Source organism: Diospyros lotus, chromosome 14, assembly GCF_014633365.1.
Source record: "Diospyros lotus cultivar Yz01 chromosome 14, ASM1463336v1, whole genome shotgun sequence".
NCBI lineage: Eukaryota > Viridiplantae > Streptophyta > Magnoliopsida > Ericales > Ebenaceae > Diospyros > Diospyros lotus.
In genome coordinates this window covers 17846132-17863013 of record NC_068351.1, presented here as the reverse complement: position 1 = coordinate 17863013, position 16882 = coordinate 17846132, and the positions used below count along the sequence as shown (strand labels likewise).

General features: G+C 37.1%; 1 protein-coding gene across 11 annotated transcripts in view; it reads right to left on the bottom strand.

Annotated features, from left to right (window-relative positions):
* Positions 1-478: 478 nt before the first annotated feature.
* The window catches only part of LOC127790259 (centromere protein C-like), an 87149-nt gene continuing 70745 nt past the window's right edge, over positions 479-16882 (bottom strand). For all 11 annotated transcript variants that reach the window (XM_052319616.1, XM_052319617.1, XM_052319620.1 and 8 more), the window contains one exon: positions 479-1065. In XM_052319616.1, coding sequence (XP_052175576.1) covers positions 974-1065 — 92 coding nt within the window. In that variant the 3' untranslated portion in view covers positions 479-973. The remainder of the gene's footprint in view (positions 1066-16882) is intronic.

Sequence of the window (16882 nt, the reverse complement as noted above, 5' to 3'; positions counted from 1 at the left end):
ATTGACTTTTTAATATCCAAAAACACAACCCATATTACACTCTTACAAACACAAACACATATTTTAGAAACACATTTACAGATTACTTACCTGTGCGAAATATTCTTTTTCTAAATAATTGTTCTGTTCTTCCTCAAACTCTTCCCAGTTCTCCGTCAATATTTTAGTATAGTAATCCATAATCGATCATAAAATGGATCATAAAATGAATCGCTGATATGTAATTGAGAGAAAATAGATTAGTATGAGTATGAGTCTAAAAGTGAGTCTCAAATGAGAGAGATGAGAGATTTTAAGAGAAAAGATTTGATTGGGATATGAGCCACTGTGAAGAAGAAATTACAGAATTTCTCCGACAAAATTACAGAATGTCAAGTGCTGGTTGAGTATTGAAGATAAGAGTAAAATTAAATTTTTATTTGAAGGTATTTTAAGTATATTAAAAAATGGTTGTGAAGAGTAAAACGATCGGTGCGAATAGAATTTCCCTTCTATTTATTATATCAACTCTAGCTCCTCCAACAATGGGCGTCACCCTCCGCCCCTGCCCCTTCAACTTCCATGTACAATAATTCATAAACTACTATAGCCACTTGCACTATACGCGCCCACTATAACCTCTTAGCACCAATTCAAGCACACATACAAACGCCCAGCCCCAAAAGGCCTTTTGCTTGAAAGTGATTGCGAGGTTTCAACAAGATAACAACAAAACGGAGCAGCAAGCTCAATCCCTTGCAAATCAGTCTAAACACCAAGCAAACATAACAAAGACTGAAAGTCACCTATGCTTTCAGAATTCCCAAAAAAGAAAATATGCACTATACATAGAACGTGCATTAAGTGTATCTGATTGCCATGTAGAACAAGTACTTGATCCAGAGGAACGAAAAATCTATTAGAGGATTATATCTTTTCTTAGCTAAGCCCAACGCTGATGTTCTTGTTGTGGAAGATGGGAATCAAAGGAGAGCTAAGGCCGAGCTGCTGATTTTACGCTAAGATCTGGTTTTCCATCATCCTTTGTGGTGGACATGTATTTCATCCCAACTATGGTTGTCAGGCCTGCAAAAAGAAACAAATTTGGTGATATATTCAGCCTTAAGCTCAAAAATTAGTCAGGAAGTTCCAGCATATAAAGGAAAAAAAAAACCAAATCAGTAAAGTGTCTGGGAACAAGAAGATATTCGACAGTGTTAAACTTTAGGCATTCTCAGGGCTCCAACAAAACTAGCAATGCTTTGACAAACTAGTCAATTTTCTGGTGCTTTAAAAACTATCATGCTTGAACACGATCAATAAAACTGTAGTAGCTGGAAAGTGGCTAGTAGAAATGCTGAAGGATGCCTCTGTTGCTGCAATTAAAGACCCGGTCAATGCCAGATTGTTTGTCTGCAAAGCTGTGAAGCAAGGTTGGAAGGATTTGAAGTCTAATCATTTAGTTATTCTGCTTCAGTTTGAATTTTCTGTTTAAATTTGAAAAATAGTCAGTTTATTCAAGATTTTCAGAAAACAATTATGGTTTGTTTGTTTCTTGCACTTGTATAAATTTCAATTGATTAATGAAAAATAAACAACTTCAGTTTCAACTTCTGTATTCTTTAATTTGATATACCAACAAATTGGTGTCAGAATGCTATTGTTTTTAAGGGCTTTTTTTTTTTTAGAGTGAGTGAATCCAGTGAGGAACCTTTTTAAGGGCATGTTTTTGAGAGAGAGAGAATGAATCCAGTGAGGAACCTGTCCAAATAAAGTTTAAACACTTAGATCTTCAAGCCAAATAAACAACTATGTCAGGAAACAATTTTATGCCAACACCACCTGTTTTTATAGGTGAAAACTACCAGATTTGGGCAGTGAAGATGGAGTCATATCTGCAAGCAAGTGATTTGTGGGATGTGGTAGAGACAGATGATTTTTCAACATTGCCTGAAGATCCTACCATTGCACAGATCAAGGAACCATAGAGAAGCAACAAGAAGGAGATTCAAGGCCAAGACCTGTATTCACTCAGCAGTTTTAGATGCAGTTTTCACAAGGATTATGCCCCATGACACTGCAAAGCAAGCTTCGGATGCTCTCAGAGAAGCATTTCAAGGCAATGACAGAATCAAGCAAATGCAAGTCCTGAATCTCATAAGGGAGTTTGAACTTTTGAGAATCAAGGAGATTGAACCATAAAAGAGTATTCTAAAAGGCTCTTGAATTTTGTGAACAAAATCAAATTGATGGGTAAAGAGCTCCCAGACAGAAGAGTTGTAGAGAAGGTGTTGGTAAGTTTCCTTGAAAGATTTGAGGCAAAAATTTCTTCTCTAACAGATTCAAGAGACCTTACTCATTAACTCTACCAAAGTTAATCAATTCATTGCAAGCTCAAGAACAAAGAAGAGCTATTAGAAACAAAAGAGAAACAGAAGGAGCATTTCAAGCAAAGGAAAAGACTCAGGCTCAGTCACTTGGCAAAGGCAAGAAAAAATTCTGAAACAAGAGGAACAAGAAGAAAGGTGAAAGCAACAAAGATGGCGCTAGATAAGAGAAATTCCCTCCATGTCCACACTATAAGAGGACTTCACACTTCCAGAAGTATTGTTGCTTTAGACCTGATATCAATGCAGGTCTTGCAACCAGATGGGTCACATGGAAAAGTTTGAAAAACAAGCAACAAGGAACACAAGCTCAAGTTGCTGATCAAAATGATGAGGAACAACTGTTTGTGGCAACCTGTTTTGAAGGCAACAAAACCAGTGATGCATGCCTGATAGTCAGTGGCTGCACTCATCATATGATTTGTGATAAGTCCATGTTCAAGGAACTTGATGAATCAAAATCAAAATTGGGAATGGAGACTGCATTGAGGTCAAAGGCAAAGGAAATGTGGTCATTGAATCTGGTTCAGGTATAAAACTCATTTATGATGTTATGTTTGTACCTGATATAGATCAAAACCTGCTGACTGTTGGACAGCTGCTTGAGAAGGATTACTCTGTGGTTTTCAAAGATAAAGCTTGTGTGATCTTTGACTCTGCTGGAAGTGTAACATCCCGTTCAAGCGATAGGAAGGACCGGAACAACTTACCCTGATGGGCCTACACGAACTTCCCAGGAGGGTCACCCATCCCTGGATTACCCCAGGTCAAGCACGCTTAACTTGGGAGTTCTTTGCCAACATGGAACTGGGCATATAAGTGCGGAGGGTGTTCTACATAGTGACGCGCGTTTTGGGATTAAATCCTAGAGCGATAAAACCGGGGATTGGTTGCGACCTGAACCGGACAATACGTTGCTATGTGGACCCCGGCCGTTACAGGAAGTGAGTTGTTTTCAGTGAAGATGAAGGGAAAAAGTTTTTCCCTAGATTGGATGCAAGCTGATTCTTGTGAATATCCCAATTTTGTTGATCAATCTCAGCTTTGGCATACAAGGTTGGGACATTTTCATTATTCAACCTTCACCATTAAGCATAAGAATGAGCTTATGCAGGATTTGCCCAATATCAAAGAAGGAATTGGAGTTCGTGAATTCTGTCAGCTTGAGAAACAATCCACATTGCCATTTCCAGAAAACAAGGCTTGGAGAGCAACAAAAAAGATTCAACTTGTTCACATAGAGGTTTGTAGTCCAATGAGGACTTTGTTTTTGAATGGGAGCAGGTATTCATAGCCTTCATTAATGATTTCAGCAGATTATGTTGGGTTTATTTTCTGAAACAGAAATCTGAAGTTAAGTGCTTTGGAAGTTTAAAAACTTGATTGAGAATTAGAGTAATCGGAAAATCAAGGTCATTAGGTTTGATAATGGAATTGAATACACTTCTGACTAGTTTAGCAAGTTTTGTGAGGGTACAAGTCTTGAACATCAATTAACAACAACTTAATACACCTCAACAAAATGGTGTGAGTGAAAGGAAGAATAGAATAGTAATGGAGATGGTCAAATGTTTGTTGTTTGAAAAGAAAATGCCAAAAAAATTCTGGGTTGAGGTTGTTAACACTGAAGTCTACTTGCTCAATAGGCTGCCAACAAAAACTCTTAAAGGGAAGACTCCATTTGAAGTCTGGCATGGATATAAGCCCTTAATGCAAAATCTGAAGGAGTGTCGTTGCATTTGCTTCACACACATTCCTGATGTGAAGAGAGATAAGCTTTGATCAGAAGGCTGTGGTTGGGATTTTGATTGGTTACAGTAGCATTACCAAAGGATATAAGGACTATCAACCCTTAATAGGAAAGGTAATTGTTAGTAGGGATATTAAATTTGATGAATGTGCAGCCTGGAATTGGGGCAAGTCAGAAGTGGAACATGCAAGGATAAAAGAACCTAAATTGAAGCAGCTTTGGAGGATGATTCTAATATGTTTGGAGATAATTCAGTTGATGACACACCCATAAGAGTTACAAGATCACTTACTAATATCTGTAGAAAAAACGAAACAAGCTGATAAAACTGTAGATACTTGCTTGATTGATTCTTAAGTAGTATAGGGTATTTATACACAGCAACTAGGTTATCTGTAGGAACATATTTGAATATGTTTTGAAGATGAATACAACAAGAATTTAAAAATAGCTGAGATATCTATGATTATTTTGCTGCCTAATCTGCTGCCTTTATCCCTTTATTCTTGGAGTTTTCCAATCTCCAAATCACCTTATCACTTTATCCTTTCATCTCCTGTTTTTCAGGCCATGAGATAAGGAGAACAATCTAGCTGTTACTTGAGTCCTCCTTCAAGTAAATTGTTATTTTATTTTCACAATATCTTTGTGATATTTCCAACATTCCCCTTTAAACTGGTGAGTGGATATTCTCCATTCCCAGCTTGCATGTAATTTCTTCCTATCTAGTTGTAGGAAGACCTTTTGTAAATAAATCTGCCCATTGATTGTCTGAAGAGACATATGGTATGGTGATGAGACAATTGTCTAATTTCTCTTTGATGAAATGTCGATCAATCTCTGTATGTTTAGTCTAGTAATGCTGCACTAGGTTACATGCTATACTTATTGTTGACTTGTTGTCACGATATAGCCTCCTAGATTCCGCTCATTTTAATCCCAAATCGTTGAGAATGATTCTCAACCACAATAACTTACAAATTCCATAAGCCATTGCTTTTAGTTCTGCCTTAGCACTAGATTTGGATCCTATTGGTTTTTTTTTTTTTTATTCCTCCATGAAACAATATTTCCTCCAAGAAATATACAATAATCTGTAGTAGGATCTCCTATCTGTCAAAGATCCAGCATAATCAATATCTATATAAGCGTTCATAGTCAATTTTTATCCTCTTTTAAATAGAATTCCTCTCCCTGATATGGCTTTCAAATACTGTAAGATTTTGTGAACAGCTTGCATATATTTTTCTCTAGGATCATGCATAAATTTGCTAACAACTACTACTGAATAGGGAACATCAGGTTGCGTATGAGATAGATAAATTAACCTTCCTACCAATCTTTGATATTGACCTTCATCAAGAACACTTCCATCTTCTTGTCCTCACAATTTGTGATTTTGCTCAGTTAGTGTACTAGAAGGTCGACATCATAGCTTCCCTGTTTCTTTGAGAAGATCAAGAACATATTTCGGTCGGGAAATAAATATGCCTTGTTTTGAGTAGACAACTTCAATCCTTAGGAAATATCTTAACCTCCCAAATCTTTAATTTCAAACTTTTTAGCCAACTGAATCTTCAATTTTCCTTTTTCAATATCATCATCTCCAATCACAATTATATTATCAACATAGACTAAAAGGATAGTGAGTTTACCTTCCCTTGAGTGTTTGATGAAGAGGGAGTGATTTCCTTGGCTTTGTCAATATCCCATCCTTAGCATAACTTCAGTAAATCTGCTAAACCATGCTCTAGGAGACTGCTTTAGTCCATAAAGAGCTTTCCTCAGCTTACACACTTTGTTTGACCCAAATTTATTCTCAAAACCTAGTGGTAATTCCATGAAGACCTCTTCTTTTAAATCTCCATGTAGGAAGACATTTTTAACATCAAACTATTGTAGATCCCAGCCAAAGCAAGTTGCAAGAGATAATAGGATTCTAACAGTATTCATTTTAGGCACAAGTGCAAAAGTTTCTTGGTAGTCGATCCCATAGGTTTGTGTATAGCCTTTTGCAACTAAGTGAGCTTTACACCTTTCCAACGACCCATCAGCTTTTTATTTGAATGTATAACCCACTTACAACCTACTGCCCCTTTTCCTTTTGGTTGATAAACCACCTCCCAAGTCTTGTTTTTTCTAGGGCATTCATTTCATCCCTCATAGTAAGAGCCCAGTTCTTATCTTTTAATGCTTCATGAACAGTCCTTGGGATAGTTATGGAGTTAAGAGTTGAAAGAAAGGCTCAATGTTGCAAAGATAAACGGTGAGAGGAAACAAATTGAGAAATAGGGTGTTGAATACACTTACAGGTACCCTTCCTCAATGCAATAGGCCACTCAAGATCAATAAGATTCTAACAATTAGAATAACCAGGTTTCAAAATTTAGATCTTTGGTTAGTTTAGAAATAGATATGAGACTAGTAGTGAGTTTGGGTACATGAAGGACACTAGTTAAATGAAGAGAAAGGTGTGTTACAAACAAACAGAGATAGCAAAATCTCCAAACACAAACACACCGTCAAAATCCCACACAGATGAACTCACACGAACTGAAAAATTAAACGCAGCCAATATTGACAGTATTTAAAACATAAACCAGAAACAAGAGGCGCAAGATTTTATAGTGGTTCACCCAAAAATAGGGCTACGTCCACTTGAGCTCCGGTGGGAAGAGCTCACTTCCACTAAAAATAGATTCAATCTGATTACAACAAAAACGATAACAAAACAACCCTGATTTTCTAAAACAATAAGCCACGAAATCACTTACAGATTAGGAGCTTACCTTACACAAAACAAAATCAGGGAACGCTTACAGAAGACGAACTATACAACATTTACAGAGAGAGAACGAGAGAGAGAGCAAAAGATGAAACCCTAGAAAATGACCGACTCTCTGCCAAACCCCTCAATCAAACTCGTCTTCAATGCGATCAGAAAACGGCAATCTCGAGGCGAGATATAATTGAAATGAATGACTCGGATTGCCTCAGCAAAAAGCAACGTCGATGGTCTGGATTAAATCGTGCAAAAGGAGCAGCAGTAGACAAAACGACAAGAGATCAAAGGATATGAGAAATGGGCTGGCCCAAGCTGGCTGCATCTTGTGGCCCTCCAGTGGGCGCCCAAAAGGGCAGCCCAGGTTGCCACAAGAGGCCCCCCAGACTTGGGCCTCATTTTATGTTTCACAAAATATAACAAACTCTACCTTGAAACATAAAATGACTAAGTAATCAGATATGAAAATATAAGTAAAGCATGCTACAATTCTCACCTTCATAGCTCTAGATGACTAGAAAATTAGCCATCATCAATATGCAACAATTTTAAGCAATGCTTAAATTTAGTTGTAGTTAATACCTTGGTACCCATGTCAGCTGGATTGTTGGCTGAAGATACTTTCTGAATTCCCACAGTTCCGTTGGCTATCATTTCTCTTACATAGTGATACTTCACATCCACATGTTTTGTCCTATCATGATACACAGGATTTTTGGACAAGTGGATGGCACTTTGACTATCCGAGAAAACCATCACTTTGCTTTGAAGCAAGTGAATTTCTTTTAGTATGCCTTGAAGCCATATGGCTTCCTTAAAGGCATCTGTTACAGCCACATACTCTGCTTCAGTGGAGGACAGAGCTACAAGAGGCTGTAACTGAGACTTCCAGCTTATACAATTTCCACCCAAAGTAAAATAGTAAGCAATGGTGGATTTTCTGGAGTCTCTATCTCCAGCAAAATCAGAGTCAACATAACCAACAAGATTTAGAGTGTCAAATCTTTTCTTAAAATTTAAACCAATGCATGCAGTACCATTTATATACCTAAGCAAATGTTTTAAGGCATCCCAATGAGTTTTACCAGGGTTAGACATATATCGACTGAGTAATGAAATTGAATATGCAAGGTCAGGCCTAGTGCTTATCATTGTGTACATAATTGTTCCAATTACATTTGCATAAGGGACATTTTCCATTTCTATTAATTCAGAGTTGGATGTGGGACATTGTAATTTTGATAAAATAAAATGTCCTGCCAATGGAACTATGACAGTTTTACAATTTCCCATTCCAAATTTGTGAACAGCTTTCACCAAGTAATCATGCTGATGTATCTTAAGGCTATTGTTGCTTCTATTTCTCTCAATCTTCATTCCTAGTATTTTCTTAACATGACCTAAGTCTTTCATGTCAAAAACTGAATTTAACATAGATTTTAACTCATTAATCTTTGACTTAGATTTGCTAATAAGAAGGATATCATCTACATAAAGCAGTAGATAAACAGGAATTTCTGTAAGCATGAAATAAAAGCAATTGTCATATTGACTTCTAATAAACCCGACCCCTAGAAAAAAATTATCAATTTTTTGTATCATTGCCTTGGGGCCTGTTTTAAGCCATACAAAGATTTTTTCAGTAAACAAACATGATTAGGTTTTTCAGACACAACATAACCATTTGGCTGAACCATGTAAATGTGTTCATCTAGGTCTCCATGCAAAAATGCAGTTTTAACATCCAATTGTTCAAGTTCTAAGTCAAATTGAACTACTACTGCAAGCATCATGCGAATTGTCTTAAATTTGACCACAGGAGAAAAAATTTCAGTGTAATCTATCCCTTCCCTTTGTGTGAACCCCTTAGCTACTAGTCTTGCTTTATATCTAATAGGGTCATCTAGGGATATACCTTCCTTTAATTTGAACAGCCACTTACATTGGATCAGTTTATGATTTTCTAGACGAGGGACAAGTACCCAAGTTCCATTTGCCATCAGATAGGCCATTTTCTCATCCATGGCTTGTTGCCATTTTTTACTTTCCTTTGAGCTGACAGCCTCCTCATAAGAGGAAGGCTCACTGCTCCTCATCTCAACACCTGCCACTAGGGCACAAAACACCAAATCTGAGAAAGCATACCTTGAAGGTGGTCTAATAGACCTCCTGCTTCTATCTCGAGCAAGTTGATAATTTTTCAGATTATGTTGAGGGGTGTCAAATTGCTCCACCTCAATTTCTGTTTCATCATTTTGTTCCTCATGATCAGATTCATGATCAAAGGTCTGGTCTTGGTTTGATGTAGGGTCTCCTTCAGATTGAAGGACTGGTATAGCTGGAGCATTTGAAGGATTGTTATCTATAACTTGATGCTCCACCTCTATTTGGGTATCTCCTAAACTGGTAGAATTATCTATGTCATCAGTTTTAGATAATTTGCAAGGGAAGACTGATTCATTAAATATAACATCTCGGCTGATGATAATTTTTACACCCTTAGATTGCATTTCCCATAGCCTATATCCCTTAGTTCCTTCCTGATACCCAACAAAAACACACTTAGTGGATCTAGGTTCCAGCTTACCTTCTGACTGATGAGCATAGGCTTCACAGCCAAAGGTTCTTAAGTAGTTGAATTTTAATTTTCTTCCAATCCACTTTTCTTCAGGGCATTTTAAATTAAGGGCTGTGGAGGGGCTTCTATTTACTAGGTGTGAGGCTGTTGCTAAGGCCTCTCCCCAAAAGGATTTAGGCAAGCCAGATGTGAACAAAAGGCACCTCACTTTTTCAAGGAGGGTCCGGTTCATTCTTTCAGCCACCCCATTTTGTTGGGGTGTATTCCTAACAGTCTTATGCCTATTTATTCCTTGGGAGTTACAGAAATCATCAAACTCTTTATTGCAGAATTCTAAACCGTTGTCTGTTCTAAGAGTTTTGATTCTCCTATCAGCTTGGTTTTCTATTAAGATCTTTCAGGTTTTAAATTTTTCTAATGTTTGATCTTTTGATTTTAATAGAAAAACCCACACCTTCCTAGTATAATCATCAATGATAGAAAGGAAGTACCTGTTGCCACCATGGGTGGGGACTTGGGAGGGTCCCCACAGATCTGCATGTAAGTACTCAAGGCATGCCTTCGCTAGGTGAGTTCCCTTATGGAAACTCATCCTGTGTTGCTTGCCAAGCACACATGGTTCACAAAAACCGAGGGTCTCAGCAGACACTGGACCAAGGTATCCTTGGTTTGACAGTGCCTGCATACCTCTCAGGCTCATATGGCCAAGTCTCAAGTGCCACAGATCAGTCTTATCAGTGTTAACATAGCATGCAGAATTTGATATAACAAAGGAATGAAAACAGCCCTTTAAAACATATAAACCATTTTTCTTTAAACCAGTTAAGATTAGTTCATCTCCTTTAAAAACATTCAAGGAACCATTTTCAGCTTTGTATGAGAATCCTAACTCATCAAGTGTATCAAGTGAGATTAAATTTCTTTTAAGATCAGGGACATATCTTACATCAGTAAGAGTTCTAATTTTGTTGTCATGCAACTTAAGAGTTATGTCTCCTCTACCCTGAACATTACAAGATTGGTTGTTTCCCATGTACACTATTCCACTTTCTCTGTTATTAAAGTTGTGAAACCAGTTAATATTAGGACACATATGAAAAGAACAGCTAGAGTCCATAATCCATTCATTTAAAACTGAGCTTGAGGAAACATTAAGCACCTCAGCCAAACAATTAGAACTACTAGCTGCTACTGTTACATTTCCCCCTTGCTTTTGTTTTTTCAAGTAATCATAACAGTATTTCTTTATATGACCTTCTTTCCCACAGTGGTAACATTTCCACTTTTGTTTTTGTTTTCCCTTCTTTTCCTTCTTTTTTCCCTTATAACCTGACCCATTGTGTTGTTCAGTATTCACAGTATAATTTCTTTTATCTGTATTTCCTTTAACAAATAAATTGTTGCCAGGTTTCTTAGATGTACTAAGTTCTAGTTCTCTAGCTTTAATACCAGATATAACAAGTTCCATATTAGGTACTATACCAGTGTAACGTAAAGCATGTTTCACTACATCATAATCATCAGGTAAGGAATTTAACAAAATCATTGCCTCACTAGTATCTCCTAAAGCCTGATCAGTACCTCTCAATAACAAAGTGAGTTTAGTAAATTCATCTATGTTTTCATCCATAGACTTAGATGTATTCATTTTAAAGTTAAACAACATGCCTTTTAAATAAACTAAATTTGGAGCAGACATTACAGAATATAAAGATTCTAATCTATTCCAAAGTTCAAGAGGTAGAGATATACCGTCAACCTTACGAATTACTGAATCACCGAGATGGAGGAAAATCAGATTAAAAGCCTCTTCTCTGATTTCATCAGTTCGAGCTAGCTGTTCAGTTGACCATTTCTTGTCATCTGACTCAAGTGCTATAAGCACTTTGTGATGAGAGAGAAGTACCCTCATCTTCTTTTTCCAACTACCGAAATCCCCCTTTCCATCAAATGTACCGATTTCAAATCGGGTTGTTGTCATTTTCGTAATACACGAAAATTTCACAAAACAAAAAACCCTAGTTTACTGACTGAGACCTGTACAGCAAACTCACGCTCACAGGCTTTCTTCAGAAAACCCTAGAGTTCTTATAAAAACAACACCGACACAGTAAGGAAAGGAAACCCTAGGTTTTCGGAAAAACAGAGTCGGTCGAGATTTTGACCCTAAAACGTTGGATACGATAAACCAAAGAGCTCTGATACCACTGTTACAAACAAACAGAGATAGCAAAATCTCCAAACACAAACACACCGTCAAAATCCCACACAGATGAACTCACACGAACTGAAAAATTAAACGCAGCCAATATTGACAGTATTTAAAACATAAACCAGAAACAAGAGGCGCAAGATTTTATAGTGGTTCACCCAAAAATAAGGCTACGTCCACTTGAGCTCCGGTGAGAAGAGCTCACTTCCACTAAAAATAGATTCAATCTGATTACAACAAAAACGATAACAAAACAACCCTGATTTTCTAAAACAATAAGCCACGAAATCACTTACAGATTAGGAGCTTACCTTACACAAAACAAAATCAGGGAACGCTTACAGAAGACGAACTATACAACATTTACAGAGAGAGAACGAGAGAGAGAGCAAAAGATGAAACCCTAGAAAATGACCGACTCTCTGCCAAACCCCTCAATCAAACTCGTCTTCAATGCGATCAGAAAACGGCAATCTCGAGGCGAGATATAATTGAAATGAATGGCTCGGATTGCCTCAGCAAAAAGCAGCGTCGATGGTCTGGATTAAATCGTGCAAAAGGAGCAGCAGCAGACAAAACGACAAGAGATCAAAGGATATGAGAAATGGGCTGGCCCAAGCTGGCTGCATCTTGTGGCCCTCCAGTGGGCGCCCAAAAGGGCAGCCCAGGTTGCCACAAGAGGCCCCCCAGACTTGGGCCTCATTTTATGTTTCACAAAATATAACAAGGTGTTAAAGTGATATGGCCTTCACCAACAATAGTAAGAGAAGATCCATTGGTAACAGTGATTTTGTGATGCCCTGAACTTGGTTTATGGGAAATAAGTGAAGTAGACTCATGAGTCATGTGGTCAGTAGCACCCGAATTAAGTACCCAACAGTTAGGTGGAGATGTTTCACAAGCATTAAAGGAGGAAGAAATAAGACACTTACCATTCCAAGCAAAAGAACAAGAACTAGAGGACTTGGAGAGTGTATTAAGGAGACCTTTTAGTCATTCAATCTCTTCCTTGATATCAATTCCCGATGAGGAGGTTTGCTCTGGCTGAGAGTTGTCTTGATTAATGAGATTAGCTTAGTCATTGGGAATTCCTTTAAAGCCTCCCAATTTGTTGAGTACTTGTTCTTTTCCATGAAATTTGAAATAATTTTCTTTTGTGCGTCTTGGTTTCTTGTAGTAGCTACACCATAAACCATCTTTGTTAGGCTTAGATCATGGTTTAGTTGCGACTAGAATGGTCTTGTTTACTACCATAGCAGATCCAATAGGTGTTGGTGGATCAAGCATGGTATAGCACCACATCTCTTCTCCTCGAACAATAGAGAATGCCTCTACAACAAGAGGCATAAGATCCTTTCCTAAAATATGCATTTTTAGTTGGTCATACTCTAGGTTAAAACTAGCAAGAAAATCAAAGATTCGATCTCTCTCCACAAATGCAAAGTGTGTTGTAGAATCTTCGGGGTAGATCATTGTTATATTCTGGTAATGATTGATCTCAGACCAAATACCTGTAAGTGTGTTGTAATAGTCAGTCATTGTCATCCCTACTTGCTTCATAACAACAACCTTGGTGTAAAGCTCTAGATAACTGTTGCATCTTGCTTCATGGAATAGCTTTTGCGGAGTGTCTCCCAAATGTCAGGAGCAAAAGATAGAAACATGAAGTTTCTACTTATTTTTGGTAACATGGAGTTCCAAAGCCATGACATAATCATAGCATCTTCTTCATCCCATGCCCCAAACCTTGGATCGGTAGAACTAGGACACTTACTGATTAGGTGAGATAGTTTTCCACGCCCTTTTAGATAGGTGGAGACTACTTGGGACCATTGGAGATAATTCTTTTCATGGAGTTGATAAGCTAAATTGATAGGATGAAGATCACTATAAGAGCTAAGTGTATGTTCAGTAGGGTGAAAATCACCCGAGAAATCAGTGGGTTGATCCCTTAATGGAAGATCAGAAGGATTTGGGGTGATTGCATTAGAAACTGTAGACATGGTAGTGGCAATATCGGCTAAATAGATGCAACAATGAAGACTGAAAAAGGGAGAGAGTTGAGGTAGTGATTGAATAGCAATGAAGGCTGTAACGGCACACCCAAAAAAAAAAAAAACACTCCTAAAGATGGCAGCAAAAAGTGAATTAGTTCCAAGAAAGGAGGCTTTGATACTAACAACAACAACATATCTAGCCTTTATCCCACTATGTGAGGTCGGTTACATGAATTCTAGACTTCCAAAAGGAGGCTTTGATACCATGTAAAAAAAATGAAACAAGCTGAGAAAACTGTAGATACTTGCTTGCTTGATTCTCAAGTAGTATAGGGTATTTATACACAACTACTAAGTTATCTCCTATATTCTAGGAACATATTTGAATATGTTTTGAAGATAAAATACAACAAGAAGAATTTAAAAAACTGTTGAGATATCTTGGATTATTTTGCTGCCTTTATCCCTTTATTCTTGGAGTTTTCCAATCTCCAAATCACCTTATCATTTTATCTTTTCATCTCCTATTTTTCAAGCCATAAGTTTAAGAAAACAATCCAACTATTACTTGAGTCCTCCTTCGAGTAAACTGTTATTTTATTTCCACAATATCTTTGTGATATTTCCAACAATATCTATCAAAAGTGTAATGTTGCTATACTTGAGCTTGCAAATTATGTAAAAACTGCAAAGATTCTAAATGGCTTGCTGCAATGGAGGAGGAATTGAGAATGATAGAGAAGAATCAGACTTGGATTTTGGTAGATAGACCAAGTCATGAAAAACCGATTGGTGTGAAATGGGTGTTCAAAACCAAACTGAAATGTTGATGGTTCTACCAACAAACACAAGCCAAGGCTTGTAGTCAGAGGATACGGTCAACAGTTCGGGGTGGACTTCTCAGAAACTTTTGCACTTGTGGCCAGACTTGATGCAATCAAACTGTTCTCGGCACTTGTAGCACAAAATGAGTGGAGAATCTATCAAATTGATATCAAGCCAGCATTTCTGAATGGCTATTTGGAGGAGATATTTCTTGAACAACCTGAAGGTTTTGCTATGAAGACAAAGTGCATTTGTTCAAGAAGGTGTTATATGGTTTAAAACAGGCTCCAAGATCCTGATACAGTAGGATTGATGATCACCTACTAAAGATGGGTTTCAGAAAAAGCTTAAGTGAATCAACCTTGTATGTGAACGTTGCTAATGTGATCTAATTGGTGTTTCCTTATATGTTAATGATCTACTTGTTACAGGAAACAATGCAATATTGGTGGAGCAATTTAAAGAACAAATGATGGAAGTTTTTGAGACGCCTGATTTGGGAGAGAGGTCATATTTTCTTGGCATGGAAATTCAACAATCACAGCAAGACAATTTTATAGGACAACAAAAATATACAAGGGAAGTGCTTAAATAATTCAGCATGGAGGATCGTAAGTCCATCAGTACTCCCTTGATGCAAAATGAAAAATTAAGCAAAGATGATGGGATAAGAAGATTGATGAAGGTATGTACAAAAGTCTCATCCATTGTCTAATGTATTAAACTACAACAAGAATTGTCATTATGTTGCTGTGAGTTTGTTGTCCAGGTTCATGCACTGTGCAAGCGGATTGCACCTTAAGGCTGCAAAAAGGGTGCTTAGATACACCAAAGGCACTCTTGATCTCGGAGTTTGGTTTGAGAAATTTGAGAAATTGAATTTGCATGGTTTTGCAGATTGTGATCGGGCTGGATCATGTGATAATATGAGGAATACTTCTCGGTACTTATTCAGTCTTGGTGCAGGTTACTTCTCTTGGAGTTCAAGGAAACAAGAAATTGTTGCTCAATCAATAGTAGAAGCTGAATATGTTGTTGCAGTTGCTGCTGTGAATCAAACTTTGTGGATAAGGAAGCTGCTGTCAGATTTGAAGCATGATGAAAATAAAGCAACTGAAAGTTTACTGATAATCAAGTTCTCATATCCATTTCTAACAATCCAGTATTTCATGAAAAAACCAAGCACTTAAAATCATTTTTTATTTTATTAGAGAAGTTCAAAAGAACAAGGAAAAAGTTCTAGTTCACTGTAGGACAGAAGAACAACTTGAAGAACTAAGAAAGAATTTGGGAATTTGCAGCAAAAGAAGCAAGTAGAGCGTTGAAGGATGCCTCTGTTGTTGCAATTATAGACTAGGTCAATGCCAGGTTGTCTGCAAAGCTGTTAAGCAAGGTTGAAAGGATTTGAAGTCTTATCATTTAGTTATTATGTTTCAAATTGAATTCCCTCTTTAAATTCAAATAAGTTGAAGTTTGTTCAAGATTTTCAGGAGACAATTACAGTTTGCTTGTTTCTTGCACTTGTATAAATTTCAGTTGATTAATGAAGAAAAATACAACTTCAATCTCAACTTCTGTATTCTTTGATTTGATATACCAACAAGAAGCCTAGGTTTTACCACCCCAGAAATTGGTTGTGAGAAATTACCCAACAATCTCCTTTGTTAGAACCATTAAAATGGAATATATACAAGTAGGAAAAAAGTTCAAATATAAAGTTGGAACTTTGTTTTTACCAAGGTTGTCAATATTAGGATTGTAAGTTGGATAGTTGGATGGATTTATAGCATTGAATCAAGCATCATAAGATCCTACAAACTGAAAGGAAAAGATGACATAAGAACCATAATAAATAAATCTTGAAGGATGTACAAGGATCGCCCTTCTAGTGCCATATTTATATTATTGTTGGCGGAAAAAGATTTAAAAGAAGATAAAGGACCAGCCGAAGCAAGTCCTAAAAAATAGAAAAGGATCTAACTGCATTATCTCCTAATTTTTAGGAGAAGATTTCAGAGAAAAATTCTCCAACTTAATCTGTTGTATTTTGTATTTCTAATTCCTACTTTTTAGGAGATAGATGATAGAATTATCTTATATTTAAAGACATGTTGTATTCATAGAAGTATAGAATCCGTTTGTAAAGTTTTCTACCATTATAGAAAACTTAGAAATCCCATTCCTTCAAGGATTTCTTCATAGTATCAGAGCCATGTCTCTAAATCTCTTCTAAGCCTTCATTTGTTCAGCCTTCATTGTTGTTCTAGCTCTTCTGGTTTATTTTTAAGTTGTGGCTGCATTGCTGCTTCAACCATTCCGCTCGGTTCCTGCCTTGATTGCAATAGTCCTCTTCATCTCTTCCTCCAACCATG